This window comes from Phyllobates terribilis, unplaced genomic scaffold, assembly GCF_046119375.1.
Source record: "Phyllobates terribilis strain yellow unplaced genomic scaffold, ASM4611937v1 Scaffold_2__4_contigs__length_985480577, whole genome shotgun sequence".
Lineage (NCBI taxonomy): Eukaryota > Metazoa > Chordata > Amphibia > Anura > Dendrobatidae > Phyllobates > Phyllobates terribilis.
The window spans coordinates 130,550,150-130,574,276 of NW_027362762.1; the positions used below are offsets into that span (position 1 = coordinate 130,550,150).

Genomic DNA, 24,127 nt, shown 5'->3' on the forward strand with positions numbered 1-24,127 from the left:
GCACCTAGGACGGAGTAATCCTATTGCTGTATATACATTAAATGGGAATATACTTGGGACTACAGAAGGGGAGAAGGACTTGGGTATTCTGCTTACAAGTAAGCTGAGCAGCAGTACTCAATGTCAGGCAGCAGCCGCAAAAGCAAACAAGATTTTAGGATGTATAAAAAGAGAAATAAAATCACGCGATCCCAACGTATTGTTACCACTTTATAAATCATTGGTGAGGCCACATCTGGAATATGGGCTCCAGTTTTGGGCTCCACATTTTAAAAAGGATATTCAGAAGTTAGTCAGTTCAAAGGCAGCAACTAGATTATTACAAGGGATGGAAGGCCTCTCATGTGATGAGAAGTTTGAAAAGTTGAGCTTGTTTAGCTTAGAAAAAAGACGCCTCAGAGGAGATCTCATTTACATGTATAAATATGTGGTTAGTACTAAGGACTAGCACATTCCTTCCAAAGACCATACTAGGGACCAGGGGGCACTCTTTACAGGTGGAAGTAAGGTGATTTCCACACCTAAATAGGAAAGGGTTCTGTCACGGGTGTGTCAGAAGTGACAGTTGCCCTGCAGTTGGTTGCAGGAGATCTCTACTTTTGGCATTACAGACACCTTCATAGAGGCTGTCTCTCTAGGACCCAGCAGCTACCTTTCTCTGGCTAATTAACACCCTGGCCTGGGTGTATAAATACCTGCTGTATACTAGAGGGAGGTGCCGGCGATACTCTCATTACCCCTTGTGAAGGCTCGGAGCAAGTGCATTACTTCTTCCTCTCTGGAGCTATGAGGATGGGTGTTCATCTCTCTGACGTTGACTAAAGCTAAGCTATCTTCCCTTGTTTGTTCCCCCTTGTTGTTTTTAGTTGTCAGTGGGGATCGACTGGTGCTCATCGTCCTCCCTTCCCTAGCCATGGGGTAACGCCAGGGAAAGACAGGGCCAGGTTCACGTGCGGAGATTGGTGAAGAACCAATATAGGGACGTTAGTGGAGACAGGGTGATATTAGCTCAGTCTAGGAGGTCTCCACTTCCCCCTTTCCCTAATGTCTGGGCTCCCTTTCCCTCTTCCCTTTGTGTTGCACTATAATGGCAGACACTATAACAGCTTTTATACATGGGCTGGATGATTTCCTCGATATACATAACATTGTAGGTTACAGTTAAATTAGACAAAATGTACAATTGGGGGCGGAAGGTTAAATTTGATGGACCTAGGTCTTTATTTAACCTACGTAACTATGTAAATGATATTGTGATCACTGGTTTCAAGGTTTTCGTGAACAGTGACATTTCCAAAAAGTCATTCAAAACTACTACTCGTCCCTCAAAACAACAAGATCTCATATGGCTGTCAACAGAACATTAAAAAAGTTATTGAACCAATGGGAGGAAAGCTGGAGAGCTGGAAAAATGTCCGGGTCCTTAAAGGATTAATGTAGTATCATGTGATTACTTTCCTCCAGATATAGTAACTGAGCCCAATATCTATATATATAATCGTCTTATCCTGTCTGTCTGTCTGTCTGTGTGTCTGTCTGTCCAGGAAATCCCGCGTCGCTCATTGGTCCGGCAGCGGCCAATCAGCGCCGGGAGATTTCTAAAAAAAGATGGCGGCCGTTAGCGGCTCATCTGCGGGACGGAGCTGAGCGGCGATGCAGCCGGGAGATGACCGGCGCGAGGCGCTCATCTCCCGGCCGGCAACAGCAGAAGGAACCCGACCGCCGGACCCATCTGCGGGACGGAGATGCAGCCGGGAGATGAGCGGCGCGAGGCGCTCATCTTCCGGGCCGGTAGCAGCGGAAGGACCGCCGGCGCCGCTGACCTCCATGCGGAAGGGAGGACCGGGGAGCGGCGCTGCGGGTCGGGATACTTCTGCTGCGAGCGCCCGCTATGTCCCGGGTTCTCGCAGTGGAAGTATCCGCACAGGCAGCGCCGCTCCCCGGTCCTCACCAAGACAATTCGATGATTGGTCGCGGTCTTCGGACCCGACCAATCACTGATCTTAGCGCAAAACTTAAACACTATTGTGCTGATTGGTCGCCGACGCTGCCCGCGACCAATCACCGATTTGGGCGCCAAATTTAAATATCGGCCGCGACCAATCACCACAGCGGTGTTTAAATATGGAGCCAAGATCGGTGATTGGTCGCGGCCGATATTTAAATTTGGCGCCCAAATCGGTGATTGGTCACGGCCGATATTTAAATTTGGTGCCCAAATCGGTGATTGGTCGCGGTCAGCGTCCGCGACCAATCAGCACAATAGTGTTTAACTTTGGCGCCAAGATCAGTCATTGGTCGCGGGTCAAGACAGCGACCAATCACCGATTTTGTGCGGCAATTTTAAATAGCGTCCGCGACCAATTGGATGTCAGCGCCGCTGCCTGTCCGGATACTTCCGCTTCAAGAACCAGGGACATGAGCGGGCGCTCGCAGCAGAAGTATCCCGACCCGCAGCGCCGCTCCCCGGTCCTCCCTTCACACCCTAGCCGCTGATGTCCCCACAGTATCCGCATGGTGTTACAAAGGTCCGGACATTTGTGTTAAAAATCGCTGATTGGTCGCTGGCGCTGCCCGCGACCAATCACCTATTTGGGCGCCAAATTTAAATATCGGCCGCGACCAATCAGCACAGCGGTGTTTAAATGTGGAGCCAAGATCGGTGATTGGTCGCGGCCGATATTTAAATTTGGCGCCCAAATCGGTGATTGGTCGCGGGCAGCGTCCGCGACCAATCAGCACAGTAGTGTTTAACTTTGGCCGCAAGATCAGTCATTGGTCGCGGGCCAAGTCCGCGACCAATCAACGATTTGTGCGGCACATTTAAATAGCGGCTGCGACCAATTGGACCCACAGCGCCGCTCCCCAGTCCTCCCTTCACGCCCTAGCCGCATGGATGTCAGCGGCGCTGCCTGTGCGGATACTTCCGCTCCGAGAACCCGGGACATGAGCGGGCGCTCGGAGCAGAAGTATCCGGACCCGCAGCACCGCTCCCCGGTCCTCCCTTCACACCCTAGCCGCTGATGTCCCCACAGTATCTGCATGGTGTTACAAAGGTCCGGACATTTGTGTTAAAAAACGCTGATTGGTCGCTGGCGCTGCCCGCGACCAATCACCGATTTCGGCGCCAAATTTAAATATCGGCCGCGACCAATCACCAATATTGCCACCAAATTTAAACACCGCTTTGCTGATTGGTCGCGGTTGCCGAACGCGACCAATCAGCGATTTTGGCGCAAAATTTAAACACCGCTCTGCTAATTGCGCCCCGTCGGCCGCATACATATTCTAGAATACCCGATGCATTAGAATCGGGCCACCATCTAGTTAAAATATAAAAGCAGTGATTTTGCAGAGGGGTGGAGCGTGAAATGCAGCCATCACATTGTGTACACTCCGGTCAGCTGCTATGTGATCTGTATGAGAGGGACGGCCCTCTTGTACTCAGTCGCAGGGCTGTGTGCAGAGACACAGCTCAGTCTAATATCTCACAGTAACAAGAATGGTAATTCATAGGAAGAGACTTGAATGTTATGAATGTGGACGAAGCTGAGTGCAGACCGTTGCTGCTTATAAAACCCAGCATATTGCTCATTGCTGCATCTCTTTTATATGGATTATATATTGGATGTCATAGTTTTGTATTAATTTTGCTAGCCTTGTAAGATTAATTTCAATATGATTTTGGCAAAGCACATTTTTAACATCAACGGAAAGGAAGAAAGTGTTAAAAGTATGGATAATAATCTAGCTCTGACCGACCAGAGGAAGTCTCATGATATTACTCCGCATATAAGTCCCAACTCTCTGGATGCTTACAAGAAAAGGGATCAATCGGGAATAATGACCGGAGATCCTGGGGACCCCAAGGAAGAGGTCAGTGGGCTTAGATATCTGATGTTACATGTATTTTTCTTTTCTTATTGAATTTTCCTAAACTCATAACATTTCTGGCTACAGTTTCAAAGACTTGAGCAAGTGCTAAAAACTCAAGCTGTGAAACAAATTAGTTAATTTCTTAAACACAAATTAATAAAATAATATATAAAACAGTCATAAAACCTTGTATAATTTGTTTCGTTTCGGAATGTTGGATATAGGTTTCTTTTTTTTTTATCATGTGTAAATGACCTAAATTGTCATGAGAATAGCAAGCTAAGTATACTCTCTTTGAATTTTATGACTTTACATAAAATACACATAAGGTCCATAGAAGGCCTTAAAATTAGGTAAATACAACCTCAGATCAACAGCACATCTCATTATTTATTTAACAAATACGAAGCCAAAATGCAGAAGTTGAATATTGAAAATATAAGTACACCCTTACTGCTCTTATAGGAATTAAGAGGATAAGTAGCAACCAGGTGCTGCTTATCAAATGCCATTGATTTAATAGTTCATCAGCAAATGTGATCACCTCTACAATTGTAGAAGTTTTGTCAGTTTTCAGGCGTTTGGTAACACAATGCCAAGGAGGGAAGATATCAGCATTGATCTTGGTGAAGTAATTGTTGCTGCCAATCCATTTAGGAAGGGGGCTATAAGACCATTTCCAAACAGTTTGGAGTCCATTATTACAGGGTTCCCCAACTCCAGTCCTCAAGGCCCACCAACAGGTCATGTTTTCAGGATTTCCTTAGTATTGCACAGGTGATGTAACTATTGCCTGTGCTGATGATGGAATTATCACCTGTGCAATACTAAGGAAATCCTGAAAACATGACCTGTTGGTGGGCCTTGAGGACTGGAGTTGGGGAACCCTGCATTATTATACTGTGAGAAAGAGTATTCACAAGTGGTAAACATTCAAAGCAGTCAACAATCTTTCCAAAAGTGGATGTCCCAGCAAATTCACCCCAAGTTCAGACCTTGCAATGCTCAAAGAAATTGCAAAAGACCCAAGAGCTAGAGCTCTGGCTCTAAATGCCTCAGTTAGCTTGTTAAATGTTCAACTTCATGACTTTACATGTATAATTGTGACATTTGCATTGGTACCCATCCCCTCTGTTTCTGCTTTTGTCACTGGACAGTGTCGTGCCTATGTGGCAGGTAATATGGAGCATCTACGAAGTGGTCATGTGCAATTCCCAGGGACTTGTGGTGTCATCCTGGCTGGGAGCTCGAGGGTTAACTTCTGTCTTTAGTTTTCTGCGGGTAACCTTGGGTTGAGCTGTTGGATATAAAAGTTCCTGAATTGTCCTGATAATAGTTGCTTGTTGTCTGACATCTTCCTTTTTTTCTGACTATCCACCTGTCTGACACTTCTGCTCATGTTCTGGACCTCCTTGTTTTGATACAGCTTCCCTACCACCCTTTGCCAGCTAGCTTCACTGATCAGACTATCCCCCACGCTGCTCTTGTGACAACAATTAGAAAAGACTGAATAAGCATGGCTTTTTTGGAAGGGTTGCCAGGAGAAAGACTCTTCTTTCTATGAAGAATATGGCAGCATAGCTAAGGTTTGCAAAGTTACATCTGAGCAAACCACAAGACTTCTGGAACAATGTCTTTTGACAGATGAGACCAAAGTTGGGATGTTTGTCCATAATGCCCTGCACCACGTTTGATGAAAACCAAACACGGCATATAAGCACAACGCCTTATACCAATTATCAAGCACAGTGGTGGAGGGGTGATGATTTCAGGTGTTTTTCAGCCACAGGACTTGGGCACCTTGCAGTTTTCAAGTTGACCATGAACTCCTCTGTGTACCAATGTATTCTAGAGCCAAATCTTAGGCCATCTATCCAAAATCTAAAGTTTAGCCAAAACTGGGTCATGCAAGAGGACAATGATCCCAGGGACACTGGCAAATTTGACATCAGAATGCCTGACAATGAAAGAAAAGAATCAAGGTGTTGCAATAACCCAGTCAATGTTAAGACCTCAAACCCAATTGAAATGCTGTTGCAGAACCTTGAGAGTTGTGTATTAACAAATGCCCCCCTTCCTCAATGATCTTAACCCCTTTCTGACCTTGTCAGTAATAGTATGTAGCTGTGCCCTGAGACTTATGGACCGGCTACGTACTATTACGCATAATGCGATCGCGCCCGCACACAAGCGGGTCAGCTGACACCCGGTGCTATGTGCAGGGAGTGATCCCGCACCGCTCCCTGCTCATTAACCACCGCAATGCTGTGATTGAAGTCGATCGCAACATTACGGGAGCAAGGGGGGGAGGTAAGAGCTAGTACTCACCTCCTCTCCGGCCTCCAGCGAAGTCTGAGGCGGCTCCCGGATGTTGTCATGACGACCCGATGTCGTCATGACAACATCCGGGTCACCAGGAGGCAGGACGTTACTTTGATAATGCGCAGTGCATGACCAAAGTAATGTCTCCCTATGAGCAGCGCTGACAGGCTGCATGGCATAGGGAGCTACTGCTTTCAAAAAGTGAAAGTCCCATAGTGGGACAATGTGTAAAAGTAAAAAAAAGGGTAGGAAAGTGAAAAAAAATGTAAAAAAAAAAAAAAGAAAAAAAATAATCCCCCAAAAATAAAAATATATTGTACCCATAATATTTATTTATTATGAAAAAAAATAAACCAATAAAAGTACCCATATTTGGTATCGCCGCGTCCGGAACAACCGGACCTATAAAACTGTCCCACTAGTTAACCCCTTTAGTGAACACTGTAAAATAAATAAATAAAAAGCGAAGCAAAAATCAAATGCTTTATCATACTGCCAAACAAAAAATGGAATAACACGCGATGAAAAAGACGAATGTAAATAAAAATGGTACCGCTGAAAACGTAATCTTTTCCTGCAAAAAACAAGCTGCCATACAGCTCCATCATCCGAAAAATAAAAAAGTTATAGCTCTCAGAATAAAGCGATAAAAAAATATTTTTTTTGTTCTAGAAAATAGTTTTTATTGTGTAAAAGCGCCAAAACATAAAAAAAATGTAAATACGGTACGGCTGTAAACGTACTGACCTGAAGAATAAAGCTGCCTTATCAATTTTACCACATGCGGAGTGGCATAAAAAAAAAAAAAAAAACCAATGCCGGAATTGCTGGTCTTTGTTTATTCTGCCTTACAAAAATCGGAATAGAAAGCGTCCCTCAGAAAACAAGCCATCGCATGACTCTCGGCCAAAATATGGAAAAATTATAGCTCTCAAAATATGGCGATGCAAAAACTAGTCTTTGCAAAAAAAAAAGTGTCTTTTAGCGTGTGACAGCTGTCAATCATAAAAACCCGATCTGAATCTGGTATTGCTGTAATCGCACCGACCCGAAGAATAAAGTCGTCTAATCACTTATACCGCACGAGGAACCGCGTAAAAAAATAAATTCTAGGGTTAAGGTTAGGGTTGGGGTTAGGGTTGGGGTTAGGGTTGGGGTTGTATTAGGATTGGGGTTAGGGTTGGGATTTTTTCAAAAGTAAAGAAAAAAAAAAAAAGTTGACAATATGGTGACCAGTGTTGAGTGCAAGTGCTCGCTACTTGAGTTTGCATTGGGTGCTCGGGTATGCACTGAGTATCACGTGTGTTCGAGTGACATGCTCGAGTACCCCATATGCTTCGCGGCCAAAAAATTTTTTGCTTGGATCGCCTGCCATGCACGAGTGATCCCCGCATGTTTTTTTTGGGGGTGTCTAACAACCGTGAAACATGCGGGGCGGGGACTCGATCATTTTTGTGGAAAAAGTTTTTTTTTTTTTTTTTATTTTCACGGCTCCATGTTATAAACTTCTGTGAAGCACCTGGGGGGTAAGGGTGCTCACCACTCATCTAGATATCTAGAAAAGTTCCCTGAGGGGTCTAGTTTCCAAAATGGTGTCACTTGTGGGGGTTTTCCACAGTTTACACACATCAGGGGTACATCCGCTAATTATTCAAGCAAATTTTACATTCAAAAAGTCAAATGGCGCTCCTTCCCTTCCGAACCCTGCCGTACACCCAAGCAGTGGTTTTCCCCCACATATGGGGTATCTGTTAGCTCAGGAGAGATTGCACAACAAGTTGCTTGGTGCACTTTCTCCTGTTACCCTTATGAAAATGCAAAACTGGGGGCTGAAAAAACATTTTTGTGGGAAAAATGTGAAACTTTTATTTTCACGCCACCATGTTATAAACTTCTGTGAAGCACCTGGGGGTTCAAGGTGCTCACCACACATCTAGACAAGTTCCCTGAGGGGTCTAGTTTCTAAAATGGTGTCACTTATGGGGGGTTTTCACTGTTTAGGCACATCAGGGGCTCTCCAAACGCAACATGGCGTCCGCTAATTATTCAAGCAAATTTTACATTCAAAAAGTCAAATGGCGCTCCTTCCCTTCTGAGCCCTGCCGTGCGCCCAAACAGTGTTTTTTCCCCACATATGGGGTATCTGCGTGCTCAGGGGAAATTGCACAACAAATTTTGGGGTCTATTTTTTCCTGTTACCCCTGCAAAAATTAAAAAAAAAATGGGTCTAAAGTAACATTTTTGTGAAAAAAGTTAAATGTTCATTTTTTCCTTCCCCTTTCCAAAAATTCCTGTGACTCACCTGAAGGGTTAATAAATTTATTGAATGTGATTTTGAGCACCTTGAGGGGTGCAGTTTTTAGAATGGTGTCACTTTTGGGTATTTTCTGTTATAATGACCCCTCAAAGTCACTTCAAATGTGATGTGGTCCCTAAAAAAATGGTTTTGTAAATTTTGTTGTAAAAATGAGAACTCGCTGATCAATTTTTAACCCTTATAGCTCCCTAATAAAAAAAAATTTTGGTTCCAAAATTGTGCTGATGTAAAGTAGACACATGGGAAATGTTATTTACTAACTATTTTGTGTGATATATCTCTCTGATTTAAGGGCATAAAAATTAAAATTTTGAAAATTGTGACATTTTCAACATTTTTGCCAAACTTCAGATTTTTTTCACAAATAAACGCAAGTGATATTGAAGAAATTTTACCACTATCATGAAGTACAATATGTCACGAAAAAACAGTCTCAGAATCAGCGGGATCCGTTGAAGCGTTCCAGAGCTATTACCTCATAAAGTGACAGTGGTCAAATTTGAAAAAATTGGCCCGGTCATTAACTTACAAACCACCCTCAGGGGTAAAGCAGTTAGAGTACCGATCACAAATCTGGGGCTGCCATTTTTCTTTAATAAAAGAATTGACAGCACCAGACTGGGGATTTTTTCAAATAGAAGTTATTGACTGAAGTGTGCAAAACATTCCCTAATGTCCCCCGAAAGGGCCTGATTTTCTAGCAAAAGTCAGACCTGAACTTCCAAGCTGTGGGATTCCAGGATGTAGAGCAGGATCCCACAACCCTCTGCTGCCCATTTTGCAGTTAAACTGTGATCTTTGCAGTAACCAAGCAGTGCCCGAATGGTAACCACTACCATTTGGCCACTGCTTAAATACAGCAGCTCTGGGTTAGAGCAAAGAGTGAGAACTTGTGCTTTCACTGCAAGACTGATCATGGAGGGTTGTGGGATTCTGCCCTGAATCCCATGATCCCATAGCCTGGTTGTTGAGCCTCACTTTTGCTAGAAAGTCAGGCCCGTTCAGGGGACATTGGGGAGTGTTCTTGGCTCTCTTATAAATAACTTATATTTAGAAAAATCACCAGTTTGGGGCTGCATACTTTTTTTTATTGATTTAAAAGAGCAGGCCCCACACTAGTGATAAGAACTTTTTAAAAGGGAACCTGTAATGTCCCCAAAGGCTATTAACCAGTAGACATAGGGTTAATCTGCAGGTTTAATACCATTACTATGCTGTCAGGCCGCCTTAATGAAGGAGAGGCTAGTGGTAGGAAATTTACTTAATTCCTCCTGGGAACCGATGGCTTTCTGTTATAGGGATGTTCTTCAGTCACCTTTCGGTACACAGTGAGTGGCAGCTGTAAGCACACACTGCCACTTATATTGACCGCTCGCCTTGCAGTCCACTTATAAGGTGAACAGGGTGGTATTCATGAGCGAGGAGCTGCTGTGTGTCCCACACCCTGACACCTTACAGGTAAATAGTGTTCCTTTCCCTTGTGCTGTGTGTACCGTATAACACTCACATTTTGGCCAGAGGCCTCCACTGTCTCCACGTTTCCGGATCCAGGAACAGCCACACATAAATCAGGGGAAACTTGCTTCATAACCAACAGTTCAACTTTACTTAGCAGTCCATGTTCAATTGATGTTACAGCATACCTCCCAACTTTTGAAGAACAGAAAGAGGGACACATCATGCGGCACGTGCAAATTTTGGCCATGCCCCTGGCCACACCCCAATCCACGCCCGTTTACTATTTCTTTCTCCCCCACCAGGAGGAGTTGTCAGAGGGGCACTGGTAACGAGGGGCATTCAGCAGACTCCATAGACTGCAGGGCGTAGACACAAATCCAGGACTGTCCGCTGTATCCGGGACGGTTGGGACTAGAGATGAGTGGATGGATTCCCGGGTCTCTGGTCCATCGTCCAGGTTGGTGGTACCTGGCGGCTGGACAGGAGGCCGCAAATCTCTAACCATCCAGTGTCCCCAGTGGCTTTTGATCACCCAGGGCAGCGCGACGTCATCTGTGCGCCCTGCTCACCTCTAGTTGGGATTGTGGATTTTTTTTTGTTCCTTCATTCACAGTCGGAGCCGGCAGAACTTTCTCATCGTTATGTAGCTTAACTATACAACATCTGGTTTTGTGGCTGTAAGCCCGTGTTCACACGTTGCAGAAATACTGTGTTTTTTGTTTTCTGCCGGATCCACACCAAAATCCACAATAAGAATCAAAGCTTTTCTGCACTGTTAAAAAGCGTTAAACTCTGCTTCATATCTTCCCCAAAATTGCATCAAACAAAGAGGAAAACGCATAAAAGAAACGTAGCAAAGACTCCATAATCAGTTGGGAGCTATGGTTACAGCACAGTACGTTTCCATGTTCTGTGTTCATTCGGCCTCAGCTATCCCTTTGCTTGATGGCTCCCGTGGCCCCTGGGATACTCCATCTGGGCTCGCAGCTCCCATGAGTTCTGTCCCGCCTCTAATGTGTCTTCCCATCCAACTTCCACTTGTGGGAAGGGAATAAGGCACACTTTGCAGTGCCTAATTCTGGCCATAGGCCCCGGAATTGCAGGAATATCCACAGAAAACAGTCGAAGTTCTCATGCTGCCAAAGCTGTCCGTACTTTCCATGCCCTCCAGCCCTCTGGCCTTAAACACTGCTAACTCTCCCTCACTTACAATCTAATCTTCAACCATTTCTATCTGACAAGAAACAGAAAGTGCTCCCCTTATTAATGAACACTTCTCCCTTCCAAGCTGGGCTGGCCCCAAACATTTAACTGTATTCTAACCTGTGCAATATGCTTCCTATAGCTAGTGTGTCCATAACTGAATTTTTCCCATTCTAACTTAATACCTATGTCCTATGCTACATCTTATACTCTAATCTTAATCCTAGATTTTCCCTACACACTATACATGAATAACATTATGCAAGACCAAACAAGAAAAAAATGAAAAAAAAGGTCAAGTGATGGTGCAATATATTAACTATTTTATTGGTCAAAAAAATGTATGTGGAAAAACAACCAAAGAAAAAGGGAGCGCACAATCCTAATTGCATCTAGATCTAAAAAATAAATCAGTAATCTTATATTAAAGTTAATGTTTATTAAAGACACACCTGCGGATGTATTTTAATGCACACCTGAAACACACTGCTTCTTTGTGTAGCATCATGGGAAAGTCTAAAGAAATCAGCTAAGATATCAGGAAGAGAATTGTGGACCTGCACAAGTCTGGCTGATCCTTGGGTACAATTTCAAGATACATGAAGGTGCCTCGTTCATCTGTAGAAACAATTATACGCAAGTACAAACAAGATGGGAATGTCCAGCCATCATACCGCCCTGGAAGGAGACGGGTACTGTGTCCCAGAGATGAACGTGCTTTGGTCCGACATGTGCATATCAACCCAAGGACAAAAGCAAAAGACCTTGTGAAGATAATGGTGGAAGCTGGTAAGATTGTGTCAATATCCACAGTGAAACGAGTACTGTATCAACATCGGCTGAAAGGCCACTCTGCCAGGAAGAAGCCATTACTCCGAAAGAAACATAAAAAAGCCAGATTAATGTTTGCAAATGCACACAGAAACAAAGACCTTAATTTTTGGAGACATGTCCTGTGCTCAGATGAAACTAAAATTTAACTTTTTGGGCATAATGACCATCGTTACATTTTGGAGGAAAAAGGGAGAAACTTGGAAGCCGAAGAACACCATCCCAACTGTGAAACACAGGGGTGGCAGCATCATGTTGTGGGGTTGTTTTGCTGCAGGAGGGACTGGTGCACTTCACAAACTAGATGGCATCATGTGACATCATGAGAAAAGAAGATTATGTGGCAATACTGAAGCAACATCTCAAGACATCAGCCAGGAAGTTTAAAGCTTGGGCGGAAATGGGTCTTCCAAATGGACAATGACCCAAAGCATACTGCCAAAATGGTAACAAAGTGGCTTAAGGATAACAAAGTCCATGTTTTGGAGTGGTCATCACAAAGCCCTGATCTCAATCCTATTGAAAATGTATGGGCGAAGCTGAAAAGGCAGGTGCGAGCAAGGCGACCTACAAACCTGGATCAGTTACTCCATATTTGTCAGGAGGAATGGGCCCAAATTCTGACCAACTATTGCGAGAAGCTTGTAAAAGGATATCTTAAACGTTTGACCCAAGTCATTCAGTTTAAGGGCAATGGTACCAAATACCAATGAAATGTATGTAAACTTTTGACTTTGCGCCCTGCAGATTATCATTGGGGAACATGGCAGACCTTCTACCAAGCGTTTTTTTAAGCGTTTCTGCAGCGGAAGTGCCGCTGCGGAAAAGCTTAAACGCATCGTGGGCACACAGCCTAAAGAGAAGTTGTCCAAAATTCCTCTGGAACAATGTGAGGGACTGGTGGTCATACAGAATGCTATTTCTTCAAGTTTTTGCTGGTAAAGGTGGTTCTTAAAGCAGTGGATTCAAGGGGTGTACTTAATTTTTCACAAACACTGCTTCTCTATTTTGGCCCTTTTTTGACAAATTAATGATGACACAGTATAATTTTGTAGGTGTTGTTCACAGTCTGAGGCTGTATTTATATTGTCATTTTAAGGACCAGATTTATTTATTTTTTTAAAATTATGTCCTCATTTATAAAATCAACGAGTATAAAGATGGTGTTCTGCATTTTTCATTGTTATGTTGAAATGTCAGCATTAGAATGGGAAATAATGATACTATACGTCCCTCAAAACTATACAAAATTTATGAAATTTCCAGCAGTTTGACATTTCTAGGATTTATTTAGCTTTCGTGCAGTGTTTATTTTGGCTTCACACTGATCTAAACTGATTGACGTCAAGGATAACCATGTTATAAATGCTAAAAAAAACAAACCCCACAATTCCTTAGTAGAGACCTATGGTATTTGACTAGGGATTTTGAGTCCTCCAAAGGAAATAATCGCTCACTCCATCAATACAGCTCATATGATCATCCACATTTAATCTTCAATTCTTGTTGCTATCATTCCACATACAGGACATGCAATCAATAAAGTCCATTGGGTTATTTGTGTTTCACAAGCAAAAGTCCTGTGGTCGGCAACATATTTTATATGGTGCCAATTTAAATAAAAGAATAAATCTCAAATACTGTGTGGTGTACAGTCATAAAAGTCATGTAACTGTGAGGGTACATTCACATGGGTAAGGTACTAACAGTACCAGTGTTGTGGATGAGATTTTCCTATATACACATTACACACATACTACACACATGCCCACAAGAATATATAAAATACACATTACACATACATATACACATTATTTGTATTACATGCATACAAATACATATTATGAATGTGCGCGCGCACACACACACACCTAAACAATACTAACACATACAGGTAAATCTCACTAAATTAGGATATCATCAAAAAGTTAATTTATTTCAGTTCTTCAATACAAAATGTGAAACTCCTTATATAGCGTCATTACAAACAGAGTGATCTATTTCAAGTGTTTATTTCTGTTAATGATGATGATTATGGCTTACAGCCAATGAAAACACAAAGGTCATTATCTCAGTAAATTAGAATAATTGTCAAAAAACACCTGCAAAGGCTTCCTATGCATTTAAAATGGTCCCTTAGTCTGTTTCAGTAGGATCCACAATCATGAGAAAGACTACTGACTTGACAGATGTCCAGAAGGCAGTCACTGACACACTCCACAAGGAGGGTAAGCCACAAAAGGTCATTGCTAAAGAAACTGGCTGTTCACAGAGTGCTGTATCCAAGCATATTAATGGAAAGTTGAGTGGAAGGAAAAAGTGTCTTAGAAAAAGGTGCACAAGCAACCGGGATAGCCGCAGCTTTGAAAGGATTGTTAAGAAAAGACCATTCAAAATTTTGGGGGAGATTCACAAGGAGTGGACTGCTGCTGGAGTCATTGCTTCAAGAGCCACCACACACAGACGTATCCAGGATATGGGCTACAAGTGTCGCATTCCTTGTGCCAAGCCACTCATGACCAATAGACAATGCTAGAAGAGTCTTACCTGAGCCAAGGAGAAAAAGACCTGGACTGATGCTCAGTGGTCCAAGGTGTTGTTTTCAGATGAAAGTAAATTTTGCATTTCATTTGGAAATCAGGGTCCCAGAGTCTGGAGGAAGAGTGGAGAGGCCACAATCCAAGCTGCTTGAGGTCTAGTGTGAAGTTTCCACAATCAGTGATGGTTTGGTGAGTCATGTCATCTGCTGGTGTAGGTCCAGTGTTTTATCAAGACCAAAGTCAGCGCAGCAGTCTACCAGGAAATTTTAGAGCACTTCATGCTTCCCTCTGCCGTCAAGCTTTTTGGAGATGGAAATTTGATTCTCCAGCAGGACTTGGCACCTGTCCACACTGCCAAAAGTACCAATACCTGGTTTAAAAACAACAGTATCACTGTGCTTGATTGGCCAGCGAACTCACCTGACTTTAATCCCATTGAGAATCTATGGGGTATTGTCAAGAGGAAGATGAGAGACACCAGACCCAACAATGCAGATGAGCTGAAGGCTGCTATCAAAGCAACCTGGGCTTCCATAACACCTCAGCAGTGCCACAGGCTGATCGCCTCCATGCCACACCGCATTGATGCAGTAATTGATGCAAAAGGAGCCCAACCAAGTATTGAGAGCATTTACTGAACATACATTTCAGCAGGCCAACATTTCGGATTTTAAAAACATTTTTCAAGCTGTTATAAAGTATTCTAATTTACTGAGATAATGACTTTTGTGTTTTCATTGGCTGTAATCCATAATCATCGACATTAACAGAAATAAACACATGAAATAGACCACTCTGTTTGTAATGACTCTATATAATATATGAGTTTCACTTTTTGTATTGAAGAACTGAAATTAACTTGATGATATTTTCATTTAGTGAGATGCACCTGTATACTCCTTATCTATCAAGACGCGAACAGAACTTTGTTTAAAAAATAGCCTCTATTTTATTTTACCAAAGAACCACTTAATGTCCCCATGTGTGAACATATCCTACAAAAGAAGGATGCAGCTACGTGCTGCAAAGCGTGTAATTTGTTCCTTTTACCGATGGAAACTTTGGTGCACTTGTTCAGGCGGCCAGAACATTTTTTTCTTTTACCACCGTTTCAGATTCAGAGCCATAACTTTTTATTATTATGTAAACCTATAAGAGGTTTTATTTTTTTGTGAGCTGAGCAGTAGTTTTTCTGTTTGCCACGTATATTTGTAAGCATTACATTTTTATTAGAGTGAACCTGACATCTGATACATGCTGCCCAATCCATGGGCAGCATGTATTGGACACTGTTTGTTCGATCTCAGCCAGGTATGTTTTTCTTTGAAATGCTGCAGCTCTGAGTGGCTTGTGATGTCAACTCGGGCAAAGCTGTTGAGCTCACTGATTGGCTGCAGCAGTGTTGACATGCCAGCACTGCAAGCAATAACAGACTGCGCGAGTAGCAGCAGAAGCTCATCGCTGGACATGGGAAGGGTGAGTAAAACACAGGTTGTTGTGTGGGTGTCACGGGGATACCGCGACAGAGAGGGGCCAGGAGATCGCGATGTCTGGTTTCACGAACTCCCGCACTGGTTAGAAGAAACATCTTATTAAACAGTGCAGTTTTTTTCCATGCTGGCAGTGGAAGGGTTAATCTGTTCAGTTGAAGCTCCTGGAGCTTTCCTACTTGGATTGTCTCAGCTGTTTAGTGTTGGCCACTCCCCTCTGCTTTATATGCTTGCCTCTGGAACTTAGCCAGTGTAAGTTCTTACTGCCTGCTTAGGAGTTGGAGGTGTAGTTCTTGGTTGGAGTTGGTGACGCGCCCCTGGGCCTGCTGTGTCGTGCGGCATCGCGCGCACGGGGGCTTACCCGGAGCCGGATCAGATAGGGGTAGTAGTCTCGTGGCGGTGACCCGGTCCGTGCCCAGGGAGTCAAACTGAGCGGCAGTCTTTAGCAGTAGATGTTAGAATGTTCGACTACGCCACCCGTGGATTGCGGTCACGGGACCGCCGCTGCACGGCAGTCCGCTGAGGCCGGTGTTGTTTGTGCATCTGAGAATGAGATGACTCCCCACGGGAGGAGTATGGCCTCAGGGCAGATCTGTTAGAGATGATGATGGGAGTGATGGTGCGGGTGTCCCAGTGCTGAGGGTGCAGGTGTGACGGCCGGAACACAGAGGCGGGAAGTGCAGTTTTAAAAGCTTTACTCACAGTTCTTTATCAGATCCTTGTGCACAGTAGGACCACCCGAGCCGTGCTGCGTCCACCAGGTCAGGGACTCGGCCAACTCCCAGGCGATTCCAGAGCGTGGTCCAGAGCTCCCCTCTCTTCCTTCCTACTGACCGTCCTCACCAGGGACCCACCTATGTCCGGCTTCCTCGGGCCTTATGGGGCAAAACCTCTCTCCGGCTTTCCTGACCCTATGTGGCGTGCCTTCCTGGTGGATGTGGCGAGGGGTCGTGCCAAAGCTTGACCACGACCTCCGGTTCCTGGCTAAGGATGATTGACCTCCACCAGTTTGGGATCCGGTACCCTTCTCTGCCAACCCTTCACCCGTTTTAGTTCACTCGTGGGATCTCAGGGTTCCTTCTGCTTGCGTCTCTGGGCCTTTCCTTGTGTTCCTCTTCCTTCTCTCCTCTCTCTGCTTCAGGCCTAGCTCTGGAGCTGGGCCCAGACGGAGCCACAGCTCCCTGTCAGCCCTCTCTGGCTGAACTCTCTCTCAGCTTCTCCTCAGACTGAACTCCCTTGTTCCTAGATGGTGCCCACCTTTATACTCCCTCTGACACCCGAGCCCTGGTGACAATGCAACCAATGGGCTCCTACCTATGCCCAGAGTCCCTCCCCTGTCTGCTCCTACACCACTGGGATGTTCCTTCCCCCCCCCCCCACTCCAGCCAGGGACAGACGCTGTCGTACCTGCACAACTATCTGGTGGGAGTACCGTTGTTCTGTCCCCCGGAAATGGGGTGCGTGTAGTGCATGCAGCTAACTGAGCTCTGTTCCATTCTCCATCCTTACCTGGGAGTGGAATACCACACCTCTGGTTCGAGGTGCAATACCCCTGTAGCAGCCGAGTCCTCGGGGTGCTACATTGGCGTTTGAAGATTTGTTAAGGAGATTGTTGCTTGGAGTTTTGTTTGTGTGTTCATCCTCTCCTATTTGGTTTCCCCTCCCTTTAGCTACCCTGTGTTTCACTCTGGTGAGTATATTTAGTATGATTGTTTTTTTCATCTATCACTGTCCGTCTTCCCTTGTTTGTCTGGTTAGTGTTATCCTATAAACTTTGGCTTTCCACCTCCCTGGGTTGGGAAGGAGACAGATAAGGGTTGATATAGGAGCATAGCAAGTCCACGTGAACCTAGCATCTCCACCATCAAAAATAATCTGGGGGACAGGGATAGACAAGGACAGCCCTAATTCTAGGGACCTGGTTAGTGCCCATAGTCCCCAGATACTGCATGACAGTGTTTTGTTTTTTAACAAAGTGCATATTGGTGACCAGTGTTTTTCCGAAACCAGAAAACCCCCATTTAAAGGGAACCTGTCACGAGAAAAAACGCCATCAACCTCAAGATATGGGCTTAATCTGCAGGTTAAAAATGTTATTAACCTGCCCGGCACCTGCACTTAGCCGAACTCTGCAGGGAAGAAAATTAACTTTATTTTCCCCGGCAGCGTTCGGGGTTCAGTCAACGCTCTGATTATCGCTCTAACTGATTGCCGGCCCTAATGCAAAGCGAGTGTCAGTCAGGGCCGGGGGGCACGGTTACAGCTGCCGCTCTGTATTTCAGAGCGGTGACTGAACCCGCACCAGCACCAACCCTGTGACTGAAACTGTAACACTGCATAAGGAATAAAGTTCATTTTCTCCTCACAGCGTTCGGCTAAGTGTAGGTGTCGGGCAGGTTAATAATGCTATTAACCTGCAGAATAGCCCCATATCTGCAGGTTAATGACTTTTTTTTTCTGGTGACAGGTTCCCTTTAATAATGTAACTAACCTAAATCTATTCTCACATGTCATGTCATTATGATGCTCTTGTCTTTTCTGAACATGTTCATGATTAATATTGTTATATCCAATGTAAACATGAATCTATAATATGTAATATTAAATATAATAATTATATAATATATACCATGTACAGTGTGTTCCTGCTATTCATGGTGTTAGGCTGCGTGCCCACGAAGCATTTTCCAAGTGTTTATGCTGCGGAATTTACGCAGCGTAAATGCTTGGGAAACTCTAGGTAATCGGTCCCCCATGGTCCCCAATGACAAGCCGCAATGTCAATGCCCATGCTGCAGATTTTTCCGCAGCATTTATGCTGCGCTCAAAATCCGCAGCATATCCATTAATTTTGCGGACATGCAGCGTAATCGCCGTCATTGACTTGCATTGGACCGCGTGACATCCGCATCACTACATGTGGATAAGCGGATATCACACGGTTCAATGTGTGGATGGTACCCAGGCCAGGAGCAGAGGAGACTCTCATCCAGACCTGGGTACCATAGAAACTGTAAAAAAAAATTTAAATAAAAAATAAAGATTATACTTACCTTCCGGTGTTCTCCCGGTGTTTTGTCCGCTGCGTCCGGTCTCTTGCATTGCTCGCGCTGTTGTGAAGGACCTGCCATGATGTCATTGACTCATGTGACCTGACACATGACTGAATGACTTCACCGCAGGCCCTTCACAACAGCGCGAGCAATGCAAAGACCGGATGCAGCGGAGATAACACTGTGAAGACACCGGAAGGTGAGTATAACCTTTTTTTTTTTTTTTTTACCATTCTTATTCTTTTTTTTTTTTAACTAACTTGGTCACACTACTATAAATCCATGCCGGTTGCATGGATTTATATAGTGTGAACAAGTTGTCAAGCACTTTTCCAAGTGATGCTAAAATCGCTTGGAAAAGCGCTTGATAACCCGCATGCAGAAATGCATTCAAAAACGCTTGACAAACGCGTCTACCTGGCGGGAAAAACGCATATAAAAACCGCATGTGTTTTTTCTGCCAGGGAGAAGCGTAAAAAATATGCAGCATTTCTGCATCATGGGCACATAGCCTTAATGTACAGAGCAGGAAAAGCGATGTAGCAGAGTTGAAGCATTGTAGGGATGTAGCAACAGCTTTTGCAACAGAGGCTCAATGAAGCAAAATTGGCACAGCATGTAGTAGTGTCACCTAAGTTAAAGGGAATCTGTTACTCCCTGGGACTTTTTCAGACCTCTAATATGGGCATACAGGTGATAGAAATGTAAATCTATATTTACCTGTAAGGCCCACATTAGAGGTCTGCTTGCTTTGATATATCTTTTTATAAAATCCGTTTTCCTAGACTTGGCGACCGGGGGAAGCCAAGAAATCCCTGCCTACCTACTTAATTTAAATATTCCCCCCTCCCCTGCACATCACAGGGCCCTGTGACGTGCACTCTAGATCTGCACATCCCACGCATGTGCAATGCGCCTATAACTTAATGCGTTTTTTTTTCTCCCTGCCCTATTTTACAGCTGTGCTCTAGTGTGCATGTGACGCGCCCCTGGGCCTGCTGTGTCGCGCAGCGTCTCGCGCACGGGGTCTTACCCGGAACCGGATCAGATGAGGGTTGTAGTCTCCGAGTGGCGGGGACCCGGTCCGTGCCCAGGGGGTCAGACTCAGTGTGTGGCAGTCTTGATAGATGTTATTTGAGTGTCGACTACGCCACCCGTTGATTTGCAGCTATGGAGCTGCCGCTGCAGGGCAGACCGCTGAGGCCGGTGTAGAATTGTGCAGCGTGATGGTATAACCCCCAACGGGAGGGGTATGGCCTCAGGGCAGCCGACGTGGAAGATGGGGGTAGCAGGAACCACTCAGAGACGGTGCGGTGTAATTCAGGGTCTTTACTGGTAACAACGATAGACCCTCCCGGAGTACTTGCTAGCGAACGGGGCCTGGTCAGTCCTTGAGCAGATGGGATCTCCCCTGGCCAGGCGGAGTTGTAGGCCTCCCAAACTGACTGTACTCTTCTGGCTACCTTGCTAGAAGCGGATATAAGTAGCCCACGTCCCTGAGTGTACCGTGTGGTGCTCACCCGTATGGCCGGTGACTCGGGGCCTTCTATTGGCTTCCGCTCCACGATGGCGGTGCTGGTACCACACGTGTGACCGTGCCTTCGGGTTTCTGGGCCTGAGGACCTGAAATCCCCCTGCCGGTCGGCTTCTGCTGCTGGGTAAGAGTTAGTCCCCACAGCCTCGGACGCCGGGTCCGGTAAGAAAGCTTCTCAGTCAGGGCGAGCTCTGCAGCTGCCAGCCCCTGACTCGTAGTAGTATTGCTCCCACTGAGCTCCAGCTGTTTCTTCCTATGACTGTCTCTTGTCTCTACTCTCCTTGACTCCTAACCCTGCTTCAGCCCCGGGTTTATATAGGGGAAGTTCTTCCCCTCCCAAGACTGGGCAGGAGGTGTGGCATGCACAGGATCCCTGACCAAAGGACCTCCCACCTGCTCTCAGACGTAATATCTCTATCACTGTGGCAACCAGACCCCTGGGGTGTCACATTCCCCCCTAGTGAAATTTAGTACTCCGGGACTAAACATATTTTTGGAAAAACATAACAAGGTATAACAATAACAATACAATAAAGAAACACATAAGATGGTTACGGCGTGTCCGCAACCGGGTGCAGTCTTTGAAGAAAAGCAAGGTGTCCATTTCACCAAAACAGGGAGACGTAACCAGGTAGGGGGTCTGTCCTACCCCGAGTCCTTAACAGTCTTTAGTCCGTCCTGGGTTACGCTCCAACTATGTACACAGGATTCCCAGTAAATCCACCAAGGACTCCTACAAATAACTAGAAACACAAAATTATACACAAGCAACAATACACAGGTAAACATAAATAAAACAATTTATACACTTCAAATCCTCCACCGTGCGGGTAACTGGCCTCTAGTGGCCCTAGTGGACCTACGGAGCTGACTGCCTAGCCCTGAACTACAGGGTGTAGGAGCTGTCAAGGGTAAACTGGGCAGCTGTCTACCGGCTCTTTGGCTCACTAGGGATATGGCAGGCTCACTGCAAGCAGAGGGTTGATCCTCCTGGTCTGCGGGTGTGGGGTCTTCTGCCTCCTGGACCGGCTGTTCTTCCAGCTCTACCTGTTGCTCCGTAGGTGCTGGTTGGAGGAAGGTGAGTACGGGTACCACAACTGCACCATTGACTTGAGTCCAAGACCGAGGGAAGTACCCGAGCACAGTACTAACCATATCTTCCCTTTCCTCTACGGGTCGATGGTCTTCTTGTTCCTCTTCAGAGTTCCTCAGTTGTTCGGGACACTTCTTCAGGTGGTCCCGGGATACAATAGCTGTGGTTTCCCCTCCGTCTTTACTGATGGTACAAACCTTCGGGTTCTCGTGGCTTGAGGGCAGTACGGTGTACGGGTCCTTTTCCCACTGGTCGTCCAACTTGTGGAGCCGTCTCTTCCTCTTCAAGACCTGCTCTCCGGGTACCAGGGGAACAGCGGGAGCATACTGGTTGTAAGTTTTCTCTTGTCTTTCCCTAGCCTGACAGAGACTTCGCTCCACGCTCTCCTGTACTCTCCGGTACTGCTGCTGCCTCTCTGTGTCCCAGTCTGTTTCTGGTGAAGTGTCCTCGGGTGTCAGGACTCCCATTTCCAGGTCAACAGGTAACTTACCAGGTCTTGCCCTCATTAGGTAAGCCGGGGTACAGTTGGTGGAACCTACCGGGATGTGGTTGTATAGGTCCACCAGATCGGGCAACTTCTCAGGCCACAGACTGCGTTCTTCCAGGGGCAACGTTTTTAAAAGATCCATTACCACCTGGTTCATTTTCTCACAAAGTCCATTAGTTTGCGGATGGTAGGGTGTCGTCCTTATCTTCCGGCAGCCATACAGATTGCAGAATTCCTGGAAGACCTCCGCTTCAAAGGCAGGTCCCTGGTCCGTCAGCACTTGGTCCGGGTACCCGTGTGGACGGCAAAAGTGCTGCTGGAAGGCTCTAGCTGCTGTTTGAGCTGTTAAGTCCTTGACGGGGACGACAACCAAGAACCGGGAGTAATGATCCACGATGGTTAACGCGTAGACGTAGCCACTTCTGTTTGGGGTCAGTTTTACATGATCCAAGGCTACCAGTTCCAACGGTTGCCGGGTGACGATGGACTGCAGGGGAGTCTTCTGGCTGGCACGGTCCTTCCTTCTCAGGTTGCACGGGCCACAGTCTCTGCACCACTTCTCAATGGTTCCCCTCATGCCTACCCAGTGGAATCGCTCGCGCAGCAGGAACTCCAGCTTCTTCCACCCGAAGTGTCCAGCTCCGTCGTGGTATGCCTCCATCACCATGGCTGCGTCTCTTCGTGGCACCACTACTTGCCAGAGTAGTTCATGCGTCCGGGAGTTAACCATTCTGCGGCACAACTTCCCCTTGTAAAGGAACAGTCGACTCTTCTCTGCCCATAGTTGTTTGGCTTCCTCCGGAGCGTCTGGTTCAAGGCAAGCCTCCGGGCGAGTCAGCATCTCCTTCACCAGTCGGACGGCAGGGTCGCTGTCTTGCGTTTTCGCCCAGTTGTGAGGTAAGGGGTTCAACGTAGCAGCCTACTTACTCCTTACCCGGTGGGAATACTGGATAGTCCCATGACGGTGGAACGCAGGGAGTTCAACTTCTTCCAGTCCCTCCGGATCTTCTCCTTCGTCCGGCAGGTTGGGCATCCTGGACAGGGCATCCGCGTTGGTATTGGAGCGTCCGGCCCGGTATTTGATTGTGAACTCGTAGTTGGACAGACGGGCCATCCACCTCTGCTCCAGGGCACCGAGTCTTGCCGTGTCCAGGTGTGTCAACGGGTTGTTATCCGTGTACACGGTGAACCGGGAAGAAGCGAGGTAATGCTTAAAGCGCTCGGTGACTGCCCATACTACGGCCAGGAACTCTAGCTTAAATGAGCTGTAATTCTCGGGGTTCCTTTCGGTGGGTCGCAGTTTTCGGCTGGCGTAGGCGATTACTCGTTCCTTCCCCTGCTGGATCTGGGACAGTACAGCTCCTAGCCCGATGTTACTGGCGTCGGTGTAGAGGATAAAGGGCTGGCTATAATCCGGGTACGCCAGGATTTCGTCCCCCGTGAGGGCCATCTTCAGCTGGCGGAAGGACTCTTCTTCCAGCTCCTCCCATTTGAAGGGCGGCTTCTGGTTCTTGGCCTTCCGGGACTGGCCTATCAGGAGGTCCTGCATAGGTGCTGCCTTTTTGGTGAAACCGGGAATAAACCTTCGGTAGTAGCCTACCAACCCGAGGAACTGCCGCACTTCTTTTACGCTGGAGGGGCTTGGCCATTCCTTAATTGCGGTGATCTTATCAGGGTCGGGAGCCACTCCGTCAGCGCTCACCACGTGTCCCAGGTACTGCACCTTTGGTTTCAGGAGGTGACACTTGGAGGGTTTCACCTTTAGGCCGTAACTCGCCAGAGCTTCGAACACTTCCGCCAGGTGTTTCAGGTGGTCCTCATACGTCTTGGAATATATGATGACATCGTCCAGGTACAACAGGACCGTCTCGAAGTTTCTGTGGCCCAGACAACACTCCATTAGTCGTTGGAAGGTTCCTGGTG

The 24,127-nt window shown here is 46.1% G+C and overlaps 1 protein-coding gene across 8 annotated transcripts in view; it reads left to right on the forward strand.

Annotated features, from left to right (window-relative positions):
• ATP7B (ATPase copper transporting beta) overlaps positions 1-24,127 on the forward strand; it is a 163,504-nt gene that overhangs the window by 61,390 nt on the left and 77,987 nt on the right. Inside the window, exon 1 of one of the 8 annotated variants that reach the window (XM_073662629.1) lies at positions 3,406-3,876. The exons of the other annotated variants lie outside the window; for them this stretch is intronic. Within the exon in view, the coding sequence (XP_073518730.1) occupies positions 3,679-3,876 (198 nt within the window). The 5' untranslated portion in view covers positions 3,406-3,678. Of the gene's footprint in view, positions 1-3,405; positions 3,877-24,127 lie in introns of those variants that run through there. 8 annotated transcript variants of the gene reach the window in all.